Here is a 26,848-nt window from a genome sequence, read left to right as displayed (position 1 = left end):
GCAACCGTTGAGTGATATACATGGACCATCTGATGGACGGGCATGATGAATGCCAATTTCTCTGACATCACCATCTCACAAAGACGGTTAGAATATGATAACCAACAGAGTAGAATTGTGTGATGATTTATAGACGCACTAAATGACAGGCGACAATCATAGATGTAATAAACAAACACATTATTAAATTTAAATGATACAATGTATTGAATAGGAACAAGAAAGCTGCCCAAGATAGAAAGAATCTTCAAAGTAATATTATATTTAGGAAATAGAATTCTAGTCATGAAAAGCTACTCAAGCGTGTAACAAACTAAACTGAAAGGAACGAAGCCGCTAGAATAACCCCTTTCATTAGTAATAAAGGAGATTCAATGCCAACACATTTAAAATAAGCTGCTCTATAAAAATGTTTGATTCATACTGCATAAAACATTCTTACTACGGGACTACCTGATATACATTTCAGTGTGATAGTCCGACAGCCAGATACCCGAGCTGCCAGCTACAATAGATGTCACATAAATACTAAGGGCTTGAATAGTACGGTGTGAAAGATTCCACCCAAGAACCAAATGCCGGAGTTATCTTACAAAGCACAATGAGCCCAACATTTAAATAGCAATAAATATAGTGCAACACGCTTCATACCAAGGTCTGAAACCAGCGACACGCTCCATACCAAGGTCTGAAACCAGCGACACGCTCCATACCAAGGTCTGAAACCAGCGACACGCTCCATACCAAGGTTTGAAACCAACGACACGCTCCATACCAAGGTCTGAAACCGGTCATTTGGTTAACCACCAGCTGAATTAGAGGCTATACAGCAGACAACAACCAGCTAGCAGCTCATCCATAATAGTGCATTTCCCAGTCAGACGTCAAGGCCAAGAATACACTACATACAACAGCACAACAAACAGGATGAGCACATGGCATGCCATTTTAAGAATTTAGTAAAAAACCAAATGACTGTCTGATAGTACGGAAGTGAGCACCCTTTTGCCATCATTTATTCAAGAGAAAAAAAGTCTCATCCCATCTTTTTCTTCGTAGCGGTGTACCTCTCTTGATACTAAAAAATTCATAGAACAATGTTATGAACATACATAGATCTAACCATGAGTATTAGATCCCTAGAGCGATTCTATGAACTTCCATAGGTGTAAATATAGACAGAAAACAAACTCTTCGCTCATAAAGGGCCCTAATTTTGTGTTAAACTTGACACTTACAAAGAATAAATGTTTGTGCAACTTTAACACATGTTTTGCCTAAAGGGATCCAGATATAACCACGCAATTAACACTATAAATAATATCAGCAATTAGCAGAAACGAAGATGCATAACAGGAAGAACAAATCAAACAGCTATTTCCAACTATAGATGAGCAAATGTATATAAATCGCTCGAGCGGCCTGCAGATTCGTCTCACCTCATCATATCCATCAAAGTGTGGAAAGTCTTTGGCTGGGAACAGGTTCCCATCAATCGTGAGCAAAGCTATCTGGGACTCCATAAGGAGCCTCGGGCTAATCATCTTTTTCTCAAGGCAATTCTCCTCTAGCCTGAGCACTTTCAGCCTAGGGCAGTTGGAGATGTCTTCTGACAGCACCGCTATCTGCCGCACATACATACAACTGACTGCAGGGCTACATAAACACTCGAGTGGTTGCACATTAAAAAAACAAACTGGTTTCTATGGATGAACTAAGCATAATAAGACTGGTAGAAGCACGAGCAATTTGTACATGAATACAGGGAGTCGTCGGGCTACAACGAGTTATGTTGTTTCAAGGTTATGAACTGACCCCTTGAAAATATATAAAATGATATTTACGATGTAAGCAATGCTAACAATTGTAAACTATTATTCAGCATGGAGAGGATGAATACGCTCTGTTGTGCTTATAGGGAGGAAGATAGCATCAGTGCATCACTCAGTTTTAGTGTGACACAATTTCGGCTGCGCCGGCGCTAGTTCTCGCTCTGTCACCCGTTTAATTCTTTATTAAATTTTTGCTCTACATAATGGTTACATAAGAAGGGCCATCACCATGAAGGTGAAACTAGATACTAATAAGAGTGTGGAGTAATTTATTCAGGAAGTTTTGACTTACAGAGAAATTCGAGTTATCCCGCATCTTGAGAACGAATCAATGTCGTAAGTCGAGGACCCCCTGTATGGTCATTGATTGGTTTGTTCTATTAGAGTTCAATTTTGTGGTCTATGAACACTTTTACAATTGAGGCATGGCTGTTTTGCCACCATGGCAATAGCTAATGACATCACTGTCAACACTCGCTATTATTGACTCAGACCAGACATCTAAGCAATATTCCTATAAGGGCAAGGAAATGTATATCATGTTGCTATTAGATTTTAAAAGCTATGTTGATCCGATGAAAGCATAACAGAGACACAAGTCAAGAGGTCACTGCTAGCCCCTGGCAGCATCCGAGATCCTTGATAACCTTTTGACCCGCTAGAATGCTATTCGTCAGCCGAATTTAAAAATAGGTTATGACTCTAAGGAGCTATTAGTACTGCAAACAGGACAGCATAGAGACAATTTTGTTGCTTACAAAATTAAACATTATTAAAATATTTGAAAAATGCGCGAAGAAACATTCCATGTCATGCTGGCGCTAGCGGAGTGAGTGTATAAAATATATAATATTTCAACAAATGTCAGTTTACAGTTAAGACGTGTCTGGGGTAGGTAAAAACGCCTTGCAAGCCTTGGCATTACGCGAGTAGGGCGTAAAGGAAGCCCTTGCATAAGTGTAAATGTCAACTCTAGCAGACAGACATAAGCGGAAGATTGGCTGCGTGGGAGCGCTGCCTCTAGAGGCATTTCACGTCGGCAGCATCTAAGGGGCCACTGTCGCCTCGTTCCTTTGGTAAAAGGTTATGACGTGACAGTCGCCATATGTCATTGTGGGGGTTGGACTAAGCGTAGTCACCTCGGGACAAGTCAAAGTTTAGAATGCTGCCGAGACATCACACGTAATACAGGACTTCTACCTTCGCGTGCCCATAGGTGAAGCCATATGCAAATGAGCACATGAATATGCTGACGTGTGAGGCCCACACAATTACGTGAATGAGATGAACAGGAGCAGTGAGAAGTGTGCGAGGGACTCGAATAAAAATCAAGTCATAAATGGTAATCACAACATTTTAAATCATGAGAAAGAAACTACGCGCAATTAAACTGGAGACAAATTATTTTCAACTGACTTTGAGAATTATAATTTTAAAATTGGTAAAATCTTTTAGCTAACATAACAAGCACTGGCGTCGCAACAGAGCAAGCTGTTTACTTTGGATTATAAATGATAATAACCATCATAGATACGAAAAAGCTAACTTGTGCAAAGATCTCAAGAAAGCTCTTTGAAGCGCAGAAAGTAAATAGCAATGACAATCATATCTTTTATGAATTTGAAAATGCTTTATTCTTAAAAGTGCAATTTTTTCTAAGTTTTATTGGTTGTTATACTAAAATTTGCTATTCTTCAGATTTTTGCTGATAATACATACAACTGAAAAAAACTACATATCAAATAATAACTATGGAAACGAGTGAAGACGTTAATCTATAAACTCCATGATTTACCAACATCCATTTCAGAGCAAATTACCGGCTAAGTTGCCCTAACGCATATAACAGCATCTGAAACGCATATAACAGCATATGAAACGCATATAACAGCATATGAAACGCACATAACAGCATATGAAACGCATATAACAGCATATGAAACGCATATAACAGCATATGAAACGCATATAACAGCATATGAAACGCATATAACAGCATATGAAACGCATATAACAGCATATGAAATGCATATGAAACACATATGACAGCCATAGTGGCAACTCATCTCTCTGTTCAGGAGTTGCCATTTTGAAACCTTGAACCTGGTTAAGTGGGCCAATTTAATAACACTTACAATGATTATTTCATTGTAAGTGTTATATTACCGCATTTTTCGGACTATAAACCGCACCCCTATATAAGCTGCATCTGCTTTATTTTCCAAAAAACAATAATAAAACAATACGTAGGCCGCAGAACTCAGGTCGGTACTTTTTAAGGCGGCAGTAACTTTGCTGTTTAAAACGAAACAGTGCCTAACGACACTGTTTCGTATTAACCGACGCTGTTTAACCTAGTGTCTAACGAAACAGTACCGTTAGGCATTGTTTCAGATTTTCTTTCACCGCTAGAGGCGTACTAACTGGAGATTCTGGTTAATGCGCCCTAGCGGTGAAAGAAAGAGCCACAGAATAGCCGCACCCTTATATAAGCCGTATGGCTCAAATCGTCAGAAAAAAAGTAGCGGCTAATAGTCCGAAAAGTACGGTAACTTGACCCATTTATGTAGGTCACTTTAATAACACTTAAAATGATTGTTTCATTATAAATGTTATTAATTTGACCTAGTTATGTAGGTCACTTTAATAACACTCGAAATGATTGTTTCATTGTGAGTGTTATTAACTTGACCTAGTTATGTAGGTCACTTTAATAACACTTAAAATGATTGTTTCATTGTAAGTGTTATTAACTTGACCTAGTTATGTAGGTCACTTTAATAACACTCGAAATGATAGTTTCATTGTAAGTGTTATTAACTTGACCTAGTTATGTAGGTCACTTTAATAACACTCGAAATGATTGTTTCACAAAAGCTTACAAAGCTCATTACATTAACACGCTGTTGTTGCGATGAACTATGACCCTGACCTGACAATTAGCTAGCAGTAGTGAGCAAGCAAAACTTGTAATTATGATAAAAGGTTTGATGAGATGCAGCTAAATAAGATATTCAAATGCCAGCAAACTGGTATGTGCTGAAATTAACAGAAGTACAAAGTAACAACTAAGTAGTGTAGTCAGCTGCTGCATCCGTCTATAGCCCCTGCTGCCGACCTTACCTATGAAGATAGCACCAAAAACAAAACATAATTAGATATGTTGAAACTAAGGAAAATTTCTGAAAAGGTTGCATCAGAAAAATGGGCCACTAGAATTCCCTTGGCTGCAGATCAATTTGGCGCCTTTAAAGCTATACTTCTTTATAATTTTGAATTTTTAAAAGAGAAGTATTTCTTTTACTGTATAATTTGAATGAAAATGAAGTAGAACGCTCTATCATAAAATTACTAGATAAAAAATCTAGCAGCTGGTTGCACTTGTTATATTTTTATGCACGAAAATGCTCTAATTTAGAACTGTCACCTAGTTGAAATGGTTTACACTGGTTTGAACTGGTTTAAACTGGTTTAACGACAATCATCTGTAAATATGTTTTGGTTGGAATCAAAAAGCATACATGGAACTCCAGTTAGATACTTTGCTGCTCTACCTGATTGCACAGCCAAACCTGAAAGAGCAACTCCAATATTGTGAAATAACATGTAGGCTGAGAACTAGATTTTTTTCGAAAGGTAATCGATCATAACTGGTTAGGATGATAATATTTAGGAGGAAATAGTTTTTGGGTAGGTGTTTGGTTAAAGTGGTGAAGGTTGCAGCTCACCGCATTTTGTGAAAAAAGGATTTTACTGCTATATTCACTGAAGCAACCTACCCAACTACCTAGATATAAGTTTTGCTGTACCAATGATAACAGCTGCAATTTTATAAGATAACTTTATGGCTGATAACTTTATGGCTGATAACTTTATGGCTATGGAATGATAAATAAACAAGTTTAATCTTGAAGACTACCAGTAGATGATTTAATTGCTTGGCAAATATAACAATATTACTTTCTGCTGGTTTTAAAGTTTTTTAAAGTTTTAAACAAATTAAAACTTTTTTTAAAATCAGTATCACTGTAGGTGTCAGTTTCCTATTAGCTTTGAAAAGAAATTTTTAAAAACTTGTGATTATTTCATTTATTAAGAAGAAACTATTGGAGAAGGAATTCCAGCTTATAATTAGCAATAACCGCCCTGACCAGACCTGGTTCTGATTGAGGTTCATCTCGATTGCCTGAATCTGGTTAATACCATCCGGAATTGAAGTTATCTTGTTGGCAGAAAGGTCAAGGACATCAAGCCTACGTAATGAATATACAACTGTCGGAAACACCACAAACTGGTTACGCGAAGCCGTTAGAGTCGTCAACGTTTTTATCTTGGCCAAAGTTTCTGGCAAGCCTGAGAGCTGGTTTCCTGTCAAAACGAGCGTCTCCAGCCTTGCAAGATCTCCAATCTCATCAGGCAAATTTCCTATACAAACAGAACATAGAAGATTGATGAGGAAATATTTATGAATGAGCAGGGAACTAATTGGCACTACCTTTAATAAAGGTGTTCTGTACATTTACGTAAGTAAAGCCTCAATAACATGTGAAACGTTCAACGCCGAGAGGCAAATGTGGATCAGATATCGTTTGCATAAACACAGAAAAGCGCTGCTTTGCAACACATCGCTAGTGTATACAAACTGTACAATATATATGTCATGGAAAATGTACAGCGTATGAAAAAGGTAATGACTCATTTTATTCAATGCACATGTAAGTAACAAGAATCAATTGTGTTAGACCAAATTGGCAAGATTACTAGCAAAAACCTTGAATTTATTAAAATGAGGAAGTTACCAGGTCAGAGGTCAGATTATTGGAGCTTCATGAATTCGAGTAACTTATTTTCGACTCCAAATTTTTCACAATCGTTAAAATTGATAAGAAACAACTTCTTTGTGCAAAGTGTCACGTTCGCAATTTTGGCGACTGATGCAACAAATGGCTAAAGTTGTCTTTCCTCCTCAACTATGTATACAAAACTCCAAAACAATATAATGCACAAACATGTCTGTATAGGTATACATTAGTGATAATCAACAAAATGTATTTTTCATTATATGTCAAAACCAAAATGATAAGGTAGAATTCAGGAACTATTGAGTGAGTTGAATTAATTCAAGTGTTTTAAAAGTTGATAATCTAATAGCACTGCGAAGGAGTCGGAATAGCGAATTGTAGGTTGTAGTAACAGGAAGTTCATAAACTGAAACATATGATGGTGGATGTAGTATGTTGGTGTCATAAAGAAAAAAAATGTTGGTGGAAAAGCAAATAATGTTTGTCAAGGAAGTGTGGAAGGATAAATACAAATATTCTGGGCATAGTTTACGCACAATTTTGACTACATGACTACAAAAATAGTGATGAATGTGTGTTTTCCTGCTACATCTAAAAAGAAAACTACAACAATTACCATACAGATTATTCCCTGACTACATAAAATGAACACCCGCCACAAAGATTGATAGGGGCTACATAACCTGCTATAGAAACATGAATCTGCCTACCAAATCAGCAGCATCATGTTATAAAAACTGCATAATCTGCTACAGAAAAGGAGCACCTCTATCAAAGATGCTGTTTAATCAATTACAATAAGAAATCACCTATTACAAAAGCTGCCTAACTTTTTATAAGGCTGACAGCCTGGCAGAGCTGATAAGGATAGATGCCTTTATAAGCTCTTAAAGGTTGACTTGCAACAAAATTCACATTACAGTTATTTGGTATCATAAGATTCACCATGTCTTACTCTGTTGTGTTGTAGATGCAAAATATATGGGAATGTGATTACAAGCTCTAAAAAGCAAAAAAACAAACATTTAATAGCAGCCACACGAGACCGTCATAGTTTGGATTCGCTTTCCCAAACGGCTCAAATGGGACGTAGTTGTTACAGGATGGTTTCTGTTTACACTTTCATGCAACCTCATTCGTCGAAATATTTTTTACAAATATACTTCACGCATTCAATAAAACTATGTCTACTGTTCTTACGCATCTGTTTTATCGTCATTGTAATGCTGTCACTTTTAGCACTGATATCTTATAACTTACCGTAAAAACTTAATAAACTTTTTAGCCTTAGCTCGAAGGAGTACATATCATTGTCTGATAATCATGACGAGCCTGTTGGTCACCTGTGATAACTGAAAAGTGCTGCAGAAATTATTTGCGAAGTATTGGGTCACATGATCAGATTACGACTTGACAATTAGATAATGCCGAAACAAAATTGTAAAGTAGCGAACATCTATATTTGATACGGGGTCTTCGGTAAAACCCGAAGTGTTTGTCATAAACTAGTGCTACGAGAATTTTTATATTGAGCTTTTTATTGGCCTTTCAATTCACGTGAGAACATCACGTGACAAGACGATAACCAAACTGTAATGAATACGTCAGAGAAATAAAGAGATTCCAATCTACGGCGGTTTTTCGTTTTTGAGCTTTTAAGAGCTTGTAATCACATTTCCACATATTTGGCACCTACAACACAACAGAGTAAGACATGGTGAATCTTTTGATGCGAAATAGCTGTAATGTGAATTTTGTTGCAAGTCAACCATAGTCAGATAATGGATGAACATCCCTTCAAAACTATTGTAACTCGTCAGCTGATACTGAGGTGGGCTAATTAGACTCCAGTATCACTGTACACAAACCAATGGAGGACATCACAAACTAAAGGCTGCTTCACACTATATCGTCGTATTTCCGTGTTTTTCTTTCGGTGTTAATCATCAACTATGCGAACGGTAAACCGATGGCATCGACGAAGCAACGCGGACACGTTGGGAAAGTTTGACAGATGCAAACTTTCTCGATATTTCGCCGTGCATCAACAACTGCCTATACGATGTGAACCATTTCGGCGATAGTAATTAGAGGTTGCGAATAGCGTGATTTATTCATTTCTGTTTATTATAGTTGCTGCGGGACTAGTATTGGATTAAAGCACGCGAAAACAAAGGGGTTTCTTTGAGAAAAAATTAATAAGGAGATGAGAACACTACCCCACGGAGTATTTGCTGATGAAAACGGGATGGGTTTGTGATAGTCTGAACATTGTTATCATCGACGATCACCGAAGTATTGTGGCATCAACGCCGAAATCTCAGTATCATCAGTATCTCAGTATTGTAGCAGCAACACTGAGATACAGCGATATAGTGTAAACCAGCCTTAGAAGACCATTTTAAAATTGAGGTTAGATTTGTATTTCATCATAACTACACCTCTTCCATAGTAGAGTTGTACAAGACTCTTTGACTCCGCTGTCTTGTAAACAAGGCAGCAGTCAAGTGAGGACAAAATAAATCATGCTTTCTTATAGCTAAGCATTATAGTTTTTTTACAATTGGGACATAAAAAAATCCTGAGTAAACTTCATTGAAGTGCATGAAAAAGAGGTAGGAAAGAACAGAAGTGAAATGCCTATAACAGCTACCGCGGCAACTCATCTATCTGTTCAGGAACCGCCATTTTAAAACCTTGAACCTAGTTTGTCGCTAAATACAAAAACATTCATTCATAAAAGAAACGATCTTTTTTCAAATAGTCAGCTAAAGGGTCCAAGTATTAGTAATCTTTACTATAATACGAGCGGTGTCTGTCTGTATGTCTGTACATTCAAAATCATTGGCGTGGGGACAAAGATTCCCTTGCACGGGAATAAAACCCGGGGCATCTCATGCAAAGGCAAGCGCACTAGCACTACACCACTTGGCCACCTTACCATTTCATTGGATAATTCACCCTATACTGATCACTCATATCCATCTCTCACAGTGCACAGGACTGACAGACGTACAATACTAGTAACAGTAGCACTTACAAAGCAGAAACTCGACACATGTGGTAACAAAGCACCTACACATTTTGACGACTGCATATTTCAACCAATGTTGGCGATGAGTTCAAAACGAGCTAAGAAAATTAACATCGTTCCAGCTAATTTCTGTCCTATTGTTGAACGATGTAATTTTTCTAAATCGCGATTGAATTAACTGTTTGTAAACATAGAGGGAATAATAAGCTGTGCAGCCAATTAAGAGCTTTGGTTGCGCCAGGACAAACTGACCATGACCAGAGCAGTTCGATTACTACACAGCCACCTTTAAGGACCTCACAAAATATCTAACATCGGTGAACCAACTAAAATGTAGGACGCTATGTGAAATTTCATATGCTACACAAACCGTTTACATAAAACATTTTTTAAACTAGCAAATCTTTGCTAAAATGAGTATTTTTGCAGCTTAACTCAAAGCAGACATTGATCCCCTTTTAAATCATGGTATCACAATGCTTGAAGGAACAAATTTATAACTGCACTGCAAATACCAACAATGTTTAATCACAAAGCAACCAGTTGACACATTTTAGTCAACTGGTTACAAATAGTATCATAAATAAAAGAATAGTTTTAACCAAAGCCCTTTCTTGTCTGGCACATGACCTATACGTAAATACTCAGTCTACCATATGACTGACCTTCTTGGTATCAAAATAAGTGAAAATTGTTAGTTTTCGTCAATAGGTTGTTACTACGCAATACTTTTTTACCCCATATAAAATACTAATAACATAACCAACAATTTTTATTAGTGTATAATAAATAATACATTTCAGGCATGCTTTTGAGTGTTTTTGTTTCTAAGTAAACAAAAGCAAACAGTTTTAAATCACAAAAAATGTAAAGGATTCACAAAATTTTAAACAGTGTTGCTATGTTTGATTTCATATATGTGCGCCCGAGTTTTTAGCAAGTAGCCAGAAGGACAAAATTGATTAAGCCTTGACCACAGGAGCCCTAAATCTATCAACAAACAACCTTCAGCAAGTGTGTGAAATTATATTTAGTCTTAGCTTCAAGGATAAATAGCAAGAAAGAATACTGTCATACGTACTCAAGGATAAATAGCAAGAAAGAATACTGTCATACGTACTCAAGGATAAATAGCAAGAAAGAATACTGTCATACGTACTCAAGGATAAATAGCAAGAAAGAATACTGTCATACGTACTCAAGGATAAATAGCAAGAAAGAATACTGTCATACGTACTCAAGCTGTTGAAACTGAGCTGAAGCGATTTGAGCAAGCCAAACTGAGAAATAGTGGCTGGCAGTCTTCCAATTCTATTCTCTGAGAGATCTAGAGTGCGAAGATTTGCTGCAATAGAGCTGAGCTCTGGTGGTACCTGGAAACATTAGAACTATTCACTTCACAGAACTCACAGGGTAGTACAGTCACAAGGGTTAGTAGGGTACACAGTTACTTAACCCTTTGGCTAAGGAAACGACAAAAATGTCGTTTATCGGTTGCGTGGGGAAACGACATTTATGTCATTTTCGGTAGACGTTTATAAAGCTGTCGCCTAGTAACTTTAAACAAAGGATATGAACACTAGTAAGTTTTAAATATCATCAACAAGATATTAGTCGATGAATTACCATATGAAACGATTATCTGAGAAGTGTTGCTTTGTGCTAAAAGCTAAAGAAGTCGCACCTCCTTGGAAAAGAATAAAAGTTGGAAAAACCAGTCAACATCGCCTCGACGTTCAAAGCGGTAAAATAAAAATTTATTTGATCCTGCGATCATTAGTGATCATTTGTCTGATCAGAATAAAAATAATTCAGATGATAAAAGTGATGTAAACTTTTTGGACTTTTAATACACTTGGAATATACAGAGAAAAACGATCGTTACGATAGCTCGCACGGCTACGTTATAGCGTTGAACTCTACCGAAAAGAATGCTTCCAAGCATTTCATGCAGGAACAGTTGTAGTTTTTTTGTAGTAGTAGATATGTAAATGAACGTTTGTGTACAAAAGATTTTGTTCATAGAAATACATTTCAGTTTGAGCTATGCATGTTCATAAAATATCGATTTTATTGAATTTTCAAAAATAAATTACACGACTTTCGGGTGTTTTTGCGGGGCTTTAACCCAGCCAAAGGGTTAAGGAAGGTGAGTAGCACACCAACTATAGAGAAGTGTGTCAAGGCTGATAGAGATAACCTATATCTGTAACTTTTATAACTCTTAGATGAAAACAGCAACAATTTGCAAGTAGTTTATGTATGCCGTTCACTGACGGACTTATTCGGTGTCATTTTAGTTGGGTAAAAGCTAGTTCCCATCAGAAGTCTTGCAAAAACCCGCCTTATTCTTTTTCATTCCCATTTTGTATGTACTTGTTTGGAAAAACCATAAATAACCATGATCTATCTAGAATAGCCCATCGTCTTCATTTGCCACTAGGCCAAGCTGAAACGAGTAGTTGCTGAGTGGAGTTTTGTTGTAAATTGATGAATCGACCGCAACAACCTGTGCATCGCTAGCCTGTATATATACCACTGTTTGGCTTGAAGACAGGCTAGTGCATCCAAGAAAAAGAACACAAAGTTCAGAGAACATGGTTATGGAACTTTGTGTTCTTCTTCCGTGATGGGCTCTACTGGTTATTGATAACTTGCGTTCTAACCAACCAACGGCCGATTTGTACCATCGACTTTTGCCTTCCAGTCATTCCTTAACAATTCTTCATAAGTCTAACTTTAACCATGATACTGTCGACTAATCGAAGTTGTTTCTACGACCTCAACATCATTTTTTGTCATTAAGCACCATTAGCCAAAATACGGTTTAATGATGTCTATTTTAAACTATAGAGATGTGTTATGAGGTGCTAAAAGGATTTGTGTTACGCGTCATTAAAGGAGGTGTGACACCGAAATTTAACAACTGTATTCGCCAAAACTGATCATAGATTTGCCTCTTTCGATCTGCCGCTGTGTGATAGCAAGTTGAAATGCTGACCATTACACATTTTAAATGCTGATTATATGATAGTTGACACACGAGAATAAAGCAACAATTGAAAATATGGGCTGTCATATACTTAGTGTCGTTAAAAATTGCAGATTTTCCATCTGCTATTTTTGTGATGATTAAATGGGTTAATAAAACACAAAACAAAATTAAACTAATTTTAAACATGAAGGCTGCAGTTAGTCAAGTAGAGGGTCAGCTGTAGTGGCACGACTTGGAATTTATTATTGACCTTTAGTCATACAAAATTATGTTATCAAAATGACTTATAAAATTCATGGCAACACCAATCATACCAAACAAACATGTGCTAATGTTCATATATAAATATCTTGTTGTCCAGTATTATAGATGACATATATGGTTGTCAATAGATTAGAAATAACTCAAGCTTACAAATATTGCATTGAACATAACCACTATTAGTTTAAAGCATTCGAAAACTTTAAAATGAATAAGGTAAAAAACTTTATATTTTCAAGGAAACTGACTATAATGATTTTTAAGGAAACTGATTAATCCACTAGAACAGATTTTTAAAAATGTGTTTTTATAAATTTTTTTATAGTCACAATGTCTGCCATAAAGGTGGCTTGCAAAAACAGTCTTTATCCTAAGTATATTATAGAAAGACTTATATTAGTATAACTTAGATAAATTGATTTAGCAACGGTATGTAATGGCAAGATCCTTTGAAAATGTGATGATTGGAGACCTGTGCAATTATAAATCCAACAGAGCACTTCATGTTAAGAATCCGACTGGGTAGCCCTAACAAGCTATAACTACCTTCAGAGAAGACCTACCTCCTCTAAGCCTAGTTTGGTCAATTGACAAGCTCCTGTTTTTGCTGCCATGTCAACATGCTTCCTCACAGTGTTAGAGTTGCCCATCCTTGAAAAGGGGAGAGAACTCCGGTTCGACTAAACAACCATGTATAACAGTAGATATTTCGAAGAGTGTTATATATAGTATTTTATTATAAATGATTATGTTAACAAGGGATTATCATTAACAACAAAATTCAACCAGTTAAAGCCAGGTTAAAGAAGTGCCAGAGAAACTCAGTCAAACTTCTAAAATAATCAAAAATTTGGATTTTGAAATGAAAAAATATCTCCAGCTCAACATGCCATGAATACAGTAATTGCTCTCTTGATGGGAGATTCGCTTCAGGATTTGCTACATTTTGCTAAAAACCAGTTTCTGAAATTCTTAAAAGCCACAAAAGTATGAATAGTGGTTTTTTCACTTTAATGCTTTACATTAAAATGCAAGTTTGTGCAATTCTGGATTTAAATAAAACAAAAAGTATAAAACTTTTTTAATATAGTTTTGAAAATGTTTCCAGAACATACAAGAACTATTTTTCTTTAGAAATGTAGCAAAATTATCAATGCTAATAAAAGGTTATACAGACACACAAGCATGAATGAGGACTCACATCTTCACCGAGCTAGCAATGAATACAACCTTCACCTCTAGCAATGAATACAACCTTCACCTCTAGCAATGAATACAGCCTTCACCTCTAGCAATGAATACAGCCTTCACCTCTAGCAATGAATACAGCCTTCACCTCTAGCAATGAATACAACCTTCACATCTAGCAATGAATACAACCTTCACCTCCAGCAATGAATACAACCTTTACCTCCAGCAATGAATACAGCCTTCACCTCTAGCAATGAATACAACCTTCACCTCCAGCAATGAATACAGCCTTCACCTCCAGCAATGAATACAGCCTTCACCTCTAGCAATGAATACAGCCTTCACCTCTAGCAATGAATACAGCCTTTACCTCTAGCAATGAATACAGCCTCCACCTCTAGCAATGAATACAACCTTGACCTCTAGCAATGAATACAGCCTTCACCTCTAGCAATGAATACAGCCTTCACCTCTAGCAATGAATACAGCCTTCACCTCTAGCAATGAATACAGCCTTCACCTCTAGCAATGAATACAACCACTGTTATAGGAATAAATCTCTCGCTTATCACCAGCAACAGCTGTGTCAGTAGAACGCGGTTCGTTAACAAAATAGACGTTGACATTAGTTTACCTGCTGTGCACCCGCTGACTGAGGTCTATGCGCTGATCTAGACTCGGTTCCTTGTTTGTTACCCATTCAATCGTGCCAAACTGTTGCCATGGAAATTCTTGACTATACAATATATTACAAATCTACTATTAGATAAGCCTATAAGAAATAAATTTAAAGCTGGAAGAGGTAATACAGATCCTTCTAGGATACACATAATAGAAAATACATACGTTTAGCATAGATTGAAGATTAGACAATCTGACCCACACAGTAAAACACTAATACACACAATCTAGTTGGTGATAACAGTGGGTCACTTTCATCTAGCGCCCTTCGTATAAGGTTATGATAGCGACAGCATCCATTTATATCATGGGCTTTAGACTGATCTAAGAAGCCTGTCATTATATCAAACATAATGAAGAACTTCAACTTTCGCATATGCACAAGATAAAACCATAGGGAAATGAGAAAATGAATATGTTTACTTGACTTTTCATCAGTTTCTTACAAAAAAATTCTGATCTGTTTGTGGCCCAGAAAGAGCAAAAATGTATAGAGTATGCATTATAAATACGTATTGTGTTGATGTTGGGTGTTGTGAAGGATTGAAAATGTATGGAGTATGCATTATAAATACGTATTGTGTTGATGTTGCGTGTTGTGAAGGATTGAAAATGTATGGAGTATGCATTATAAATACGTATTGTGTTGATGTTGGGTGTTGTGAAGGATTGAAAATGTATGGAGTATGCATTATAAATACGTATTGTGTTGATGTTGCGTGTTGTGAAGGATTGAAAATGTATGGAGTATGCATTATAAATACGTATTGTGTTGATGTTGGGTGTTGTGAAGGATTGAAAATGTATGGAGTATGCATTATAAATACGTATTGTGTTGATGTTGCGTGTTGTGAAGGATTGAAAATGTATGGAGTATGCATTATAAATACGTATTGTGTTGATGTTGGGTCTTGTGAAGGATTGAAAATGTATGGAGTATGCATTATAAATACGTATTGTGTTGATGTTGGGTGTTGTGAAGGATTGAAAATGTATGGAGTATGCATTATAAATACGTATTGTGTTGATGTTGGGTGTTGTGAAGGATTGAAAATGTATGGAGTATGCAATATAAATACGTATTGTGTTGATGTTGGGTCTTGTGAAGGATTGAAAATGTATGAAGTATGCATTATAAATACGTATTGTGTTGATGTTGGGTCTTGTGAAGGATTGAAAATGTATGGAGTATGCATTATAAATACGTATTGTGTTGATGTTGGGTGTTGTGAAGGATTGAAAATGTATGGAGTATGCATTATAAATACGTATTGTGTTGATGTTGGGTGTTGTGAAGGATTGAAAATGTATGGAGTATGCATTATAAATACGTATTGTGTTGATGTTGCGTGTTGTGAAGGATTGAAAATGTATGGAGTATGCATTATAAATACGTATTGTGTTGATGTTGGGTGTTGTGAAGGATTGAAAATGTATGGAGTATGCATTATAAATACGTATTGTGTTGATGTTGCGTGTTGTGAAGGATTGAAAATGTATGGAGTATGCATTATAAATACGTATTGTGTTGATGTTGGGTCTTGTGAAGGATTGAAAATGTATGGAGTATGCATTATAAATACGTATTGTGTTGATGTTGGGTGTTGTGAAGGATTGAAAATGTATGGAGTATGCATTATAAATACGTATTGTGTTGATGTTGGGTGTTGTGAAGGATTGAAAATGTATGGAGTATGCAATATAAATACGTATTGTGTTGATGTTGGGTCTTGTGAAGGATTGAAAATGTATGAAGTATGCATTATAAATACGTATTGTGTTGATGTTGGGTCTTGTGAAGGATTGAAAATGTATGGAGTATGCATTATAAATACGTATTGTGTTGATGTTGGGTGTTGTGAAGGATTGAAAATGTATGGAGTATGCATTATAAATACGTATTGTGTTGATGTTGCGTGTTGTGAAGGATTGAAAATGTATGGAGTATGCATTATAAATACGTATTGTGTTGATGTTGGGTCTTGTGAAGGATTGAAAATGTATGGAGTATGCATTATAAATACGTATTGTGTTGATGTTGCGTGTTGTGAAGGATTGAAAATGTATGGAGTATGCATTATAAATACGTATTGTGTTGATGTTGCGTGTTGTGAAGGATTGAAAATGTATGGAGTATGCATTATAAATACGTATTGTGTTGATGTTGGGTCTTGTGAAGGATTGAAAATGTATGGAGTATGCATTATAAATACGTATTGTGTTGATGTTGGGTGTTGTGAAGGATTGAAAATGTATGGAGTATGCATTATAAATACGTATTGTGTTGATGTTGCGTGTTGTGAAGGATTGAATATACTCCATGTTTAGCAAAAACTAGTATTGGCGAGTTCACTTGGTAGAAAAAAAAGCCATAAATACTTTAAACAAATCTACTGCCCTAAATAGGCTCATTCCCCGTAGACACGTGAACACTAACACGGGCAATACTCGCTACATATGATGGTAGTTATTGTTACCATTCCAAGGGAAAGCAATTCCAACATTCATACTCTGGTGAGATAGTGTGCATTGACAAACTGTAGATTATTGTCTTGTCTAGCTTTTTATTAAATCTTATATGTAATAACGTCCGCTTATCACCCAAACTAATGGACAAGCACTCAAACTATCTGTGATACTTAAGTGAGAAACACAATGAACATGTTCACAAGGACTCATAGGAACTATCACGAGTGAAGTTCATACGATCTTCTGGCTACCACCAGCATCATTTATATTTTGGACATGAAAATTGATTCGTATAAAAGGAAGGGTAAAATATTTCGCACGTATTAGACACCTTAGGATGCTTTAGAACACCTCAGAATTCATTACAAGATTGAGCTACTTTCAGAGTTTCATAAAGCCTCTTATTTTACCTTCATTCCGTCTTTATGAGCAGACTCTAAGTGTATCGAAGATGCACAGAAAAAGAATCAGATGCACAGAAAACAGTGAATCCATGCGTAGCGCGCTTGAAGAGACACACTATAAAGACCGTGGCGTACACAGGTTTCAAGGTCAGCTGCTTCTTGTAGCTTGTTTACCACAATGGATCTTTAGACTGGGCAAAAAGCATTCTTCATTTCCATTACAATTTAATATCTACCGTAAAACCATTATTTGAATGCCACAATGCCATGGCGCTCTATTTTTTAATCCTTCTCCTACAGTGGCACTTAATTAAAAGTGACGCTCAAATATAACATATAATAACATAAACAATAAGTAACATTTTTAAAACCAAAGTATTTGCATCGTTTGCTTGGCCAGTTGCATTCCGATTGCTGCTTTTATTTGGACCCATTTCAACTGTTTCTAGCTGTTTAATACCTCCCACAGTGTCTTCTGACTTCAGCTATTCTTCTGCACAGATAAACTAGTCGATATTAGCATCCAAACCATTTGTAGCCATGCAAAAATTTTACGTGTTGCCATTTAAAATACACTCGTCGCGAAAATAAAGAGAAACCACATGCGATCTTGCACACGTGTGTTAAAAAGAAGTCGTAGCTTAAAATTTGTAGTACAAATTCCCTGGTAAATGTTAAACTGTTTTTCACATACGTCGAAGTATCTAGACCGCGTCAAACGAGGAACTATTATTAGCCTGATGCAATCATTAATTATTTATTTGGTATTGCTTTTGATGTTTTAATGAAGAACCGTAATGCATTAGGGTTAAAAAATGAATTTCGATACGAACAGAGACATCAAAAGAATTAATTGTTATTGACGAAACCGAGCCACTATTAGCACTGTTTTGTGGACAAATGGAGGTTTTACCGCATTAACCTACCATCCAAAGGTAGAAATCAAAGCATACTGAAATTTTATGCAGCTGGTGGACATCATTACATATAGCTATAAATGTAGCATTACGCGCTATCGATCCATTTAAAAACATTTTTGTCGGTGAAAAAGAAGAATACAAAAATGGCTCTTATCATCTTCAATTATTTTAGATTCTCTTCTCTACCTTTAGCTAGAGCTTTTACTTGCCAGTCTCACATCATACATATTCTGCTAATAGCAACTTAAATAGCATGGTAAGTTTTTGTACCCTTGACTTTGTTATTGCTGCCTAGATTTGTCGTATTAGAGATTATGTTATTATTATCTGCCTACAGCATTATGAGCCAAAAGCTGGCATAAAGCGTGAAACCATATTTTGAAAACTTTCCAACACATATTTAATAAACACACTTTTGAGACCGATGAAGAGGCAGTGATAGCCACCTCTCTCACTCCCATTATTGCCTAGTGCATATGCAAATAGTTTAACTAATTGAAATCTGAATTTGTGAAAGCAAAACACTTTTAGGTAAGTCACTAAAAAGATTTGTGAAAATGTCGAGTCTTATGACAGAAAAGTGCTTTAGCCAGGGTCGGCCGATTGAAATCAAATGATTTAAATTAGGATTTAAATTATTTAAAAAAAATCTTGTTTGATGATTTTTAAAATTTTTTTTCATGTCAAATGCGATTTATATCGTCATAAAATACCAGGTTTGATTTATTTTTTTCAGCACTTTCCCATCTCAAGGGCTGACCCTCAAAATGGGACTTATGGAAGGTCTACTGTGAATATGAACGGCACAACTTGGTCAAAATTAAAATACAAATGTCTTTTAATAGATTAAAGTGATGCAAAGTTGTTTTGTTATGTTGCTAATGTTTTCATGTGGCACACTTCAACAAAATAAAATAATATTATGTTAGCGTTTATGAAAAAAGCTGGTAATTGACGTTTTTAAAAAAATCTGAATTAAATAAAAAGAAATCTGATTTAAGTAAAAAACATCCGATTTTTCGATTTAAAAAAATCATGTTTCCAACCCTGGCTTTAGCATTCTTTTGACGCCCTACCATCATTGTGCAGATAGACTGCTTTATTTCGCACGAAACAGACTTAATTTGGACGTCATATGCCAGTACGAATTCATACAAGTCAATAAGAGAACTTAAGCAAGGGGAAAGTGTAAGTGACGTGCAAAATGAACTAGGCCTGCAAACACTTCAAAAGCGACGGAAAAGTCACAGGTTGAACTTGCTGATCCAAATCCGGCAAGCAAAGGACAATCACAGTGCACTCTCATCAGCCTAGGACGAGATAGTATATGATCATACAATGACAGCTCTCATGACAGCTCAGCAGCTCGTGGCAAGCCAACATCAATTTCTGCGAACTCCAGATGCTACCACCAATGCTTTCCACGGTTATTTGAAAATTTCACTAAAACATGATAATGACAGGGAATAGAGTGAGACCACTGGATATACATACAATATGCCGTTGCTTGGAGATATCAAGACACTGACAAAAATGGAATAAGACCAGAAGATATACATACAATAATACATGCAACGTAACGTACAGATAGCGAAGAAGGCATCCAAAGTCCAATAATTAGACAGCAGATACAAGCTAATTAGGAACTCCAAACTGAGAAGAATCAACCACAGAAGATGAGCTAATCACAAATCAGAGAAACCGCCAAGAGAAGTTGAAATCCATCCCCCTGCCAGTTGTGTTGTTCAGTGGTTTTAGGTGTAATTTGCAAAAGCCTGAATTATTTATTTACCGACGAGAGCGGACACACAGACCGCGCGTCTTTTATAAAACGCAAGTAACTCAAAAGCATAAGCATAGAGTCAACAGCAAATAGTTGAACTGAATAATAAAGGAATGATAACTGCAAAGATAAATGTAATAGCCATTACACAACATCTCTTCAAGTTCAGAACTAAGTATTACATAACATAAAAAACATCGACTATAAAGTATATAGTAACGCGAGTATTCTGAGTTAACGGTTTCTCCGTTATATTTTATAAATTGATTGCCAAATAGTCATCGATAGCGTTTGGCCAATCAGAACAGCTCGATCAGCTCAGGTTCTGGTTGTTTTTCAGGAATTGGCTTGCTATATACCGAACTCGAGAGTAGTTGCCTCCCTGTGGTCGTCTGACACTGACCAGTACCCTCGGTGACAATACTCTCAGGTACCTGAATACTCGTGCTGGCTGGATTGGTCATGTAACGTTGACCGGTGCCCTCCGCACTACGAATATCAGGCGAATTAGAGGTTTGAGTGGCATAGTTGGTCATTTGACGCTGATCGGTGCCCTCTGTCTCATTCCTCTCACCCCTTGGCTGGTCTTCTAATTGATGAGTGTACTTCTGTTATGCCTAACGACACCGATAGGGGTTTCAACATATTAAGAACGAGGGGCTGCCTTTTTAAGTACAACTGTTTCTTTCGCCATATCTCGGATGAAGACTCACGATTTGGGGTCAAGTTCTGGCGGAACTCGTGCCCGGTGCCTACCGTCATGGTTTTGGCTAGCTCATTGACGTCGGTGCTTTTCTAGGTCGATAATGTCTTCGCGTCTGGATTGGTTAGGTCGGAGATTAGCTGGCAAAGTAGTTTTGATTTGTCGACCCATCAGAAGCTCAGATGGCGTATATCCGTTTTCGAGAAGAGTGGCTGGGTAGATCATCCAACTCAGTTGAGGGTCGGCGGTCTTTTTCCATAGCCTTTTTATGATGCCAATTGCTCTTTGAGCTTCGCCATTGGCTTTAGAATAGGCAGGAGAACTTGTCACATGGCAGAACCCTTACTCAGATACAAAGTCACAAAAATCTTTGGACGCAAATTGTGGTCTATTATCTGACACTAGCAGTTCGCAGATGCCATGCACTGAGAAAATTGACTTAATTGCTTCAATCACGGTGTGGGAGCCAGGTGAAGAAAGTTTTTTTTACCTCTATCCATCTGCTGTAGTAGTCTACAACCAGCAGAAAAGTTCTGTTCTGAAAGTGGAATAAGTTTGCCCCTACTCTTTCCCAGCTGCGTTCCGGCAATGTGGATGGACAGAGTGGTTCTACTTGCTCCAGAGCCTGTAACCTGCACGCCTCACACTTTTAACCATCTCCTCGATCTTTTTAGACATGTGCGGCCACCATATTGCCTTGCTAGCTCTCATTCAACATTTAACGATTCCTTGATGGGCTTGGTGGATTTTCTGTAGCATCGTAAACCTCAGATCTGTAGAAATCACAATTCTGTTGTTTACAGCTGCAAATCATCAATGACTGCCAGATGAACTTGTGCATCCCAGTAAGAGTGAATGGTTTGGTTTGAACCAGTCTTGTAAGCGGGCAAGCCTTCTCTGTTAAACTGAGTTAATTATCGACATACTGCATCCTGTTTCTGTGCTTCTTTCAGAGAAAGTATTTGCTGGTTTGTTGAAATAATGTAGTGTGCCATTATCTCTAGTTCATCGATAAAACGATCGACAGTTTTATCAAGAGCATACATAAGTGCACGAGACAGAGAGTCAGCTACATGATGTTGTGTGCCTTGTACACGAATAAACACCAGACTGTACCGCATCATTCTCAAACACATTCGAAGGATGCTCGCAGGCACTCGGTCTGGGTCCTTCGTGGTCATTAGTGGCACCAGCGGCTTATGGTCCGTCTCGATAGTGGCCCGTGATCCCCTCACACACTGGCCAAAATTCTCCATTGCCCAGACGGTTGCTAATGCCTCCTTTTCAATGATGGCACACTTTTTTCTGTGTCTGTCAGAGAACGAAATGCATTCAACACAGGTCTCCTTGAGCTATCAGGTTGGATCTGGAACAGCGTAGCTCCAATATCACAGTTGCTGGTGTCAGTGGCAACAATGGTCTCCAGCTTTGGATTGTAGTAGGCCATGGTCTCCACAGATACCAGAATTTGCTTAATCTTTCTAAAAGCGTCTTCCTGAGCCGGTCCCCAGATCCATTCTCGATTTTCTTTGAGTAGCTCCCTCATTGGAGTGTTCAGTGTAGCTAGGTGGGGCACAAACTTCGCCATCTGGTTGAGCATGCCATTAATTCTTCTTAATTCCATCTTATCTGTCGGGTTGAGGAACCGAAAAATGGCACGGGTTTGGCCGGGTCGAGTATGACACCCTGGCTGTCAATGATGTGGCCAAGAAAGGTTACCAATCGTTTTCTAGACTCACACTTCTTGCGATTGAGTGTTAGTCCTGAGCCCTGTAGAGCAGTCAAGACTTGTTTGAGTGCCTTGTCGTGGCTCGAAAGATCTTTGCCATGAATGAGGATACCATCCATGTGGCAAATCACTCCATCTATTCCAGATAGCACTCTGGTCATAGCACTAAAAAAAATCTCAGGGCGCTAGAAATGCCAAATGGTAAATGATTAAAGCAGTAGCATCCAAAGGGTGAAAGGAAAGTGGTTAGTTTTCTAGATTTTTGACTGAAGTTAATCTGCCAGAAACCACTGTTTGCGTCGAGTTTAGAGAAAATTTTGCTGCTGGCAAGTTGGCTAAGACTGTCTTCTACAGTAGCAATAGGATGAGCTTATCGTTTCACTGCTTTGTTCAGTCCTATTATATCGACGCAAATCCTCACGTCTCCAGAAGGCTTAAATACCGTGACTAGCCTGCTACACCAGTCGGTAGACTGGTTACAGGTGAAATGACGCCATTCTTTACCATCTCGTCTAGTTTTGACTTTGCTTTTTCTCTAAGTGAGTGTGGAATAGACCTCGGTGTGAAAATGTGTACTGGCTTTATGCCGGGCTTCAACGATATTTCATACGTGTACTTCTTCAGCAGGCCTAAGCCTTTAAACAGGTCTGGGTACTCGCTGATTATTTCCTTGTCTACTTGTTTAATTTCTTTAATGTTGCAAGTAATTAACACAAAGTTGGAACAAGCCTTCCGACTCAGCAGTAACACTTGTTGATTCTGTAGGACATACGCAGTTTCACTGGGTCTTCTTTCTTGGTATTCCATATTTGCTTGAAATGTTCCAATTATTTCTCGTAGTTTCTTGCCTGGTCGGTAAAGCTTTTACGAACACTGAGAGAGAACAATCTGCTTTATCCAAGGTTCCGCATCGCTGATCACTGTTCCGTTCGCTCCAGTGTCGAGCTTGAATACGCACGGATGTGTGTTTACTTCGATTTTAGCTTTTTATTCGTTAACTTCACCGATCACTAGCTCGCCAGTGAACAGAAATCTATTTGCAGAGTCCTCAGTTCCCGAATATTTCTTGATTTTTTTTACCCTTTGGCTTCGACAGCACACCTGGAAGTGCCCTCATTTTTTGCAATTTTGACATTCGGCATCTTTTACTGGACACTGTTCTCTTGAATGCGGTCCGCGCCCGCATCGTCTGCATTGTGTTGCGGGTTTTTCTTTACCAAACGAGGCTTTACTCATCACAAACCTTTGGTCGCTGGCAGAGCGTGATTTTCTAAATCTTTGCGATACTGCATCTACTGCATGGCTAGTAGTTCCCATAGACTTCATTGCAGACGATATTGTTTCCTCATTTCTTCATGTGTTCATGTCCACCTCAAATGTGAGTGCATTGCGTAAGGAGATTAGTTTCTTTTTTGAACTATCTTCTTTAATGCCCAGTACAATCCTGTCTCTCAGCATTTCATTAAATGGAGGTTGGGAGCCTGTACCGGCTGGCTTATAATCAAACTGACACTTGTTGGCTAAGGTGTGTAGCTGAGAATAGAAACAATCAAAGGTTTTACCTGAAAGTTGTGATCGGGTGTGAGACATATCTTTCAGGAATAACGTTTGTTTCACCTATGCAAAACAGTTCCAGGATTTCTAGAATTGTGTCATAGGATTTATCTTCAACATATTTGGCAGATGACTCTACAATCTTAGTGGCCTCAGCACTAGTTCTATACTTTAACAAAGCCTGTTAATATTCTGCAGATTTATCTGAGATTCTAGACAGTATGAAATAGGTTGCAAGCCGTTGAGAGCCAACGACTTTTAACGTCTCTAAAATTTGTTTCCTTATCTTCATCTAGAACCAATTCTGATGGTGGATGTATGATAGGAATAGCTGCCTTTAGAGGCATATTGTGACCTGTTGTCTCCGCAATCGATTGTTATGTCACTGAAAATGTCTCTCAAAAATCCGTCATAACATAGTTTTACCGATGCCACCATGTGTTGTCCAATGGTTTTAGGTGTAATTTGCATGAGCACAAATTATATATTTATTTACCGATGAAAGTGGACACACAGACCGCGCGTCTTTTATAAAACGCAAGTAACTCAAAAACATAGGCATGAAGCAAACAGCAAATAGTTGAAATGAATAATAAAAGAATGATAACTCCAAAGTTGAATGTAATCAGGCCCGTATTCCCTGGGGCGGCTGGCCGGCTGAGCCGCCCCAACTTTTTAGAAATTTTTGGCGAGCAAGTACAGTCAAACTAGGAAAACTCGGTCTCGAATAAAGTGTAAAACTTTATTACGAACACTTGTTTAACTCGAACGGATTTGTTTGGTCCGTTCCCACGCAATGATAAATTGCATTAGATAACTCGACCTCAACATCTTTAACTCAAACAGTTATTTGCCCAATGGCTACGGGAACGGTTTTTATCGCTGTAGAATATCACTTTATTCCAAGCCATAGAGATAAACGTCAACTTTTAATAGTTCTTAGGCGTCATTATTATCATCATCTGCAAAATATTTTTGTTAACGACTTTTATAAAAGGTTAGCAAAAAGTCAGTTTTAACAAACAACCGCTTTGCAATGGCCCAATGAAAGCGTATAAACCTTCAGATGAACCTAATATAAAATCGGCAAAATTGATCTTTGTTAAAACGCTCAAAAGAAAAAAAGATGTCTTTTTTCTGAGCGTTTCAACTGAGGTCAAGTTTAGCTTATTTTAATCTGAAAACGTCCTGGCAGTCACATCACCTAATACAAATCTCAAAAAATAGAAAAATGTTAATACTTTCCGATAAATTTTTTTTAAAACTTCACATGAGAGGCCCGACTAAGGCCCTACATGAGAGAAAACTGTTGAGGGCTTACACCGCCCCCCTCCTATCAGTTCATAACTAGTCGCCTAACATTAGCCGCCCCAACTTGCAACCAGTGAATAGAGGCCTGAATGTAATAGCCATTACATAACACCAGCTAACACTGGACATTGACAAAATAACTTGAATATACCATCTCATTAATCTGGTGAATTTCCGATGACGTACCCAATGACAGTACCCCCTTCAATGACCAACCTCAGTAACATTAAGACACTGAACACTTATACATCTACCCTCAGGCGAATCACATGCCTATAAAAGATAACAATTATAATAGTTCATCTTCTTTCGATGTTAAAGCCTTGTAGACGTGCAAGACTGGGCTTAAAAGCAGACACAGCTGTTGGCGTAAGATAGGCCTATATACTTTATATTACTTAGCTTTAACTACTTCTGATTATCTTTGCTTACTCTAGAATTTTGCTACTTATGTATTAGGTTTTGGTCATGAGAACAAAGAACATTTCTATTGCAACATTAAACATCGGAGAAATAGCGTAGTAGACTTGCACTAAAGATCTGGGTCAAGCTCTATAAATTGAACTCTCAACTCTCGACAGCCATATCAAACCAAGGCGGATTTTCTTCGAGTAGCCAACCATAAGAGCATACTCAGAATAAAATGAGAACATAGTAGTTACTAATCAATGATGTTAGTGCGGTGTTCAAGCGAGTAAATTCCTTAAATAACACACGACACCACCTAAGATAATACGCGAATTCAAAGGCTGTCCAGCTGACGGCTAGACAATAAGATCAGTGGTATTACTGAACCCGGGCCAAATATATCATAGCACACTGTAAAACATATAAAGCATTCTCACTACACCAACGGTGACCAAGAGTATCCTTTCTTATCAGAGGTAACTTTGAAGTAATACTTTAATTTTTCTCACCCCAGAAGACTGGCAAGTCAGTTGGCTATCATTTTACGCAAAATAATAAATAAAAACAGATATATTAATGAACAATGAATACAAAATGTATCAGACTAACCAAACAGCGAGGTGACTCAACAGATATCATAGACAGCACGATTGATGCCTTCGAAATGTATGCGTTATTTCCAGTTCCTTATTTTAGCAAATGTAACAGCTATAGCCTTGGCATAGAACAGCTTGTTTAGCAAGTTTGTAAAATCTTCCAGATAGAAAAGAA

The 26,848-nt window shown here is 37.5% G+C and overlaps 1 protein-coding gene across 2 annotated transcripts; it reads right to left on the bottom strand.

Annotated features, from left to right (window-relative positions):
* Positions 1–156: 156 nt before the first annotated feature.
* LOC137399407 (leucine-rich repeat-containing protein 57-like) lies at positions 157–26,783 on the bottom strand. 2 transcript variants are annotated; one of them, XM_068085505.1, is made up of 7 exons: positions 26,687–26,783; positions 14,750–14,851; positions 13,488–13,604; positions 10,906–11,041; positions 5,989–6,257; positions 1,440–1,625; positions 157–1,078 (listed from the first exon to the last, which is right to left on the bottom strand). In XM_068085505.1, the coding sequence occupies exons 2-7, from the start codon at positions 14,813–14,815 to the stop codon at positions 1,037–1,039; spliced, it is 816 nt and encodes a 271-aa protein (XP_067941606.1). In that variant the 5' UTR covers positions 14,816–14,851; positions 26,687–26,783; the 3' UTR covers positions 157–1,036. The 2 variants fall into 2 exon arrangements, with proteins under 2 accessions (XP_067941606.1, XP_067941607.1); XM_068085506.1 differs by lacking the exon at positions 26,687–26,783 and adding an exon at positions 26,587–26,635.
* Positions 26,784–26,848: the final 65 nt, after the last annotated feature.

This window comes from Watersipora subatra, chromosome 7 (assembly GCF_963576615.1).
Source record: "Watersipora subatra chromosome 7, tzWatSuba1.1, whole genome shotgun sequence".
NCBI classification, from domain to species: Eukaryota; Metazoa; Bryozoa; class Gymnolaemata; order Cheilostomatida; family Watersiporidae; genus Watersipora; species Watersipora subatra.
Note: the sequence above shows the minus strand (reverse complement) of the source record. Positions and strands in the feature narration are given on the sequence as shown.